Here is a 4,414-nt window from a genome sequence, read left to right as displayed (position 1 = left end):
CAAAAGCAGTTGTATCTTGGTGTGGTAGACGTCTTCTGTTTTCTCTGAAAGTTCCTTTTAAGGTTTTAACTTAAGATATTAATGATGTTCATGTCAAAACTGTGGTAATAATATCATTCAGCCTGGAATAAATGTAATAAAAAAGGAAAACAATTAAAGCCACTTTAACTTACTGATACAGAGTGTATTCTATTTATTTATGTATTTTTCTAATGATTTTTTAGGTTTGTGTTTGCAAAACCCAAACCCAAATACTTTTCTGTTGGGCAATGAGCTGCATCACTGAAACAGTGTGTTATAAAATAAATATACAGTAAGTTTTGCATCAATTTTAAGAAACGCAAATAAGGTTGTATGGAGCGATGCAAGTTATCTTGCATCGTTATGCTTGCAGTAATGAATACGAACAATAGATGGCGTTGTTTCTTTCCTTGTATTGTATTTTGCGCAGACTAGATTAGAACAAAGCCGTCCGTCTGTTTGTGTATGCGTGTGTGTGCGGCTGCTCCCTGCGGTGCTCTCACACCAGGTCCCCTGAGTTTACAGCGGGACATCGCCCAGACACATGTTTGTGTAGAGTACAGTTGTGTATACACATTTACACACAGACACACACACAAAATACCAAACAAATGTATTTGCCTTTTAATCTCTGCAGGGGCTTGATCAAAGCAAGACATTATGGGCCAAGAGACGGTGTGTGTGCGTGTGTGTGTGTGTGTGTGTGTGTGTGTGTGTGTGTGTGTACACAAGTGTCTAATGTGCTAGAATGTGAATGAGGTCAGAGGTGAAATGTCAGTGTGGTGTCCAAGTCGACCCCTATATCAATTCCCGAGCGTCAGTTACCATAGTTGAGAATCCCCCAACCCCAATACACTCAGTTTATCAATACAGTACAGAAAATGCCACAGCACTGAAAAAATTATACATATATAACTCATTTGGTAAAAAATATTTTATTACTTCATGGATGATTTTCCAGATATTCTGGTGATAGTTCATGTATTTCACAAGCAGGGAACAATGATATTCTACCTGTTGGTGAAGACGTTTGACTTCATAACGTGCTAACAAATAAAGCTGTTAAGCCACTCTTCATTTGTATGATAATACCAATACGACCCAACATGAGTCATTTCTCCATAAAAGTCCTGTGGATGCCTTTCGGTTATTGCACCATAAAAGTAGTCGTTTCCTATGACCTTTTAAAAATCCCATTACGTTTGTGACCACTAATTTGAGAATTTCACCGAATAAATGAAAGGAACTCATTAAAAAGAAAATAGAACCTTCTCTCTACAACATGTCGTTTCATTTAATGAACTGTTAACTGCTGAGCTAAAAGTGCACGGTTAAAAGTGCACAGTTAATATACTAATAAAGCTTAGTCGGTATTCATTAAGAGGATCTTTCTCAGTCTCCGTATGTATTCACACACACTTCCATTCCTCTAATGTGAGCCTGATCGTTTAGCCTCCGTCTGCTCCATCACTTCCCCAGTCTTGTTCCGCTAGTCTCTGTCTGCACTCTTCCGTGCTGAGGACAACTCATATTCAATCATTGTATTATAAATTATGATTGGTTAAAAACTTGAGTTGAGGCTTGAGGAATAGAAAGAGACTCAAATCATTTTTCAACAGAAAAAAAAATGTATCCTAGCATTACAGATATATAAACGTCATCTCCAAACCCAAGTGTTCTTGTTTGCCTGCTTACTCATCCAAAATAATGCCAGGTAGTAGGGTTTTGGATGTTGTTATTTGGCTTCACTTCACCTGTGCAATGCAGCCAGTACTGCAGTTTGACACACAGTTTCCATGGTGGCAGGGCTTTGGTAGCAGTGTGGCATCAGCCAGGCCACATGGCACTAATTTTCACTACACAAACATTCACCAGCAACAGGTTTCACCACTTGGGCGTTGAACAGAGGCCATGGGAATGTACAGAAGCACTGCAAGGCAAACTGCAGATATTCAGAAGGCTGATGTGACCAATGAGATGCATGGGAACCGGTGGGAACCGGCTGAGAGAGACTGACGGCGTGTGTAGAAAGTTCCCTCACTCTCTCCCTCTACCTTTCTCTCTCTCTCTCTTCAGTGTCTGTCCGTCATCTCTTGTGCCTTCCTTCTTTGTCGTCATTGCGGTAAATCCACGCATAGGATTTTAATTTATCTTTAAAGATAAATGCCTTGTATGCAATGAAATAGCAAGCCATCAATAAAGTGACCATTATATTGATCACTCTATTGATCACTCTATTGAGTGATCAATAGAGTGAGTAATAACGTTTCCTGGCCTAGTTGCCGGGCCAGAAAGATGCCCCATCCTTGGGACTTGTTTCTCGAAACCACAACCAAATCCTTGACGTAGAGTGTTTTGTAGATGTTTTTGAAAAAACGGTTCCCGCCCTCTCTCTAATGGGAGAGACGGTCCAACATGAGCAAAGCTTCGTAATAGAGCGATGTGTGCTTGTGTGAAGATCGGATAGAGCAGGGAAAACCCAGACTCAAACCGCTCCAACAATCTGTTTGTTTTTTCTCCAGCCGAGTGGAACAAAGTGGACCTTTTCTCAGTGCGTCCCCCCCCCTCTCTCGGTTTCTTCACTGCTAAGCTGTCCGCTCCTTGGTCCCTCCATGGGTTAGAGTGTCTGTGGGCTGGGGCACCATGGAGTGTCTGGATATAGCTGACAATGGACAGACTTGAACCTGAGACAACAGAGGGAAACGGGTTACACAATGCATGGAAGTGGCAAACTGGGGATTTCAAAAAGCCAATGCCAGAAAGAAAATTGTGTCGTCTAAAGTGCACTGAGTGAGACAGTGTGTGCATGTTCACACCCCCCCCCCCCCTTTTACACAAACACACACACACACATACACACACACACACACACACACACACACACACACACACACACACGCACACACACACACACTACAATGAACAAAGACAGGATACAGACAGGATACCTATCGTGGTTCAACTATATTATGAGGCTTACGCAATTCTTACTAGAAACTCATTGTTTTGGAAGGGGAGGGATGAGGGCCAGTGGCCAAAGTGTTGACTCAGTTTACTGTAAGTAATGTCACTTAGCATGTGTGCAAGTTATGTTTTAAGAAGCTACGGTCTAAGTAAAATCTATAAAAATATATATGTTTTGTTTCACCCGTTTGTTTCATTCCATAAAAAAAACGAAATTCTCCTAAATAACCACACATGCACTGACGCACCTGGTGGGGTCTTCACTCGTGCTGAAAGGTCCTCTCACATTCACAGTGTTCCTGCTGCCTTCCACTGTGCCGTAGCTGAGAGTAACCTGGTAACAAAACACACACACACACACACATATCAATTGTAATCAGCCCTTCACCTAGTGGCCCCCAAGTGATGACTCCATTCAACATCTTCTGACATTTTCCTGCCTCTGCTTTCAAACCCACACACACACACACACATACATTGTTTCAACCCAATCAAAATTCGGCCCCTAATGTCTCATCTGGCCCGAGTCCGATTGATTGGACTCTGGGGCTTGGTGAGGCTGCACACCTGTTGTGCATTGAGCTATGAATGTGCACAGGTTAAGGCTGCCTAAACCAGCCATCATCCACACTCCAAAAGGGCCTTTAATGTTTCTTCGATTTAAAAAATGGATCATCAAACATATAGTTCATCAGTCAGCAATCTCTCATGTATGAATATCAGCTGAGCCCAAAAGGGGTTCAGACCCAAAGGTTGGGAAACCTTTGATGCAGTGCATGTTGACCTAACCCCATGTTTCTGGAGGCTGCCAGGAACACGGGCTTATACCAACATGCAACGCTGAACCCACTAAAACCGCCAGCCTTTACATCGCCTCCCACGGATGCCGATTCAACGGGACTCCACGTACCTGGCGGTGGATCTCCGACACCAGCCCCAGGTTCTCCAGGTGGGAGTGGAACAGGGGGGAGCGGGTGAGGGCGATGCCCAGCAGGGCCTCGGCGATGTAACCCACGGTGCAGTCGTCAGGGAGACGGATCTGCTCCGCGGTGACCATGAAGGCGCCCTCGCTAGCAAGGGAAAAGAACACAGCGGAAGGAAGGCTGTGAGTGGATGTGGATGAGGACAGACCTGGGTCAAAGGATCCCCCCCTTGGTCTTCACTTGGTTTGCTGACTCAGGGCGAGGGGCTCACCTGGCCCAAGGGCTCATCTTAAGCGCCAGTCCCCGGCTCAGGCAGAACCCCGCTCCCCCAGTGGCGAACCAGAAGCGCACCTCCTTCTGGGTCTGAGCAAAGGAACACAGAGAGGGATGTGCATCAGCAGAGCGCTGCTCCCAGAAGACACCAGGCAGCACAAAGAAGTCGTTCAGAGACCCCATGCTGCATCTGACAGCAGCAGAGCAGGGATACAGAATCCCTGCGGGGGAAA

The 4,414-nt window shown here is 44.7% G+C and overlaps 1 protein-coding gene across 1 annotated transcript in view; it reads right to left on the bottom strand.

Moving 5' to 3' along the window:
* Nucleotides 1–940: 940 nt before the first annotated feature.
* The window catches only part of LOC307071673 (beta-1,3-N-acetylglucosaminyltransferase lunatic fringe-like), a 7,812-nt gene continuing 4,338 nt past the window's right edge, over nt 941–4,414 (bottom strand). Inside the window, exons 5-8 of the mRNA XM_079730730.1 lie at nt 4,180–4,271; nt 3,896–4,055; nt 3,234–3,319; nt 941–2,705 (exon numbers count right to left, since the gene is read on the bottom strand). Of these exons, the coding sequence (XP_079586856.1) occupies nt 2,639–2,705; nt 3,234–3,319; nt 3,896–4,055; nt 4,180–4,271 (405 nt within the window). The 3' untranslated portion in view covers nt 941–2,638. The remainder of the gene's footprint in view (nt 2,706–3,233; nt 3,320–3,895; nt 4,056–4,179; nt 4,272–4,414) is intronic.

The sequence above is a fragment of the Pollachius pollachius genome, assembly GCF_949987615.1.
Source record: "Pollachius pollachius genome assembly, chromosome: 2".
NCBI lineage: Eukaryota > Metazoa > Chordata > Actinopteri > Gadiformes > Gadidae > Pollachius > Pollachius pollachius.
Note: the sequence above shows the minus strand (reverse complement) of the source record. Positions and strands in the feature narration are given on the sequence as shown.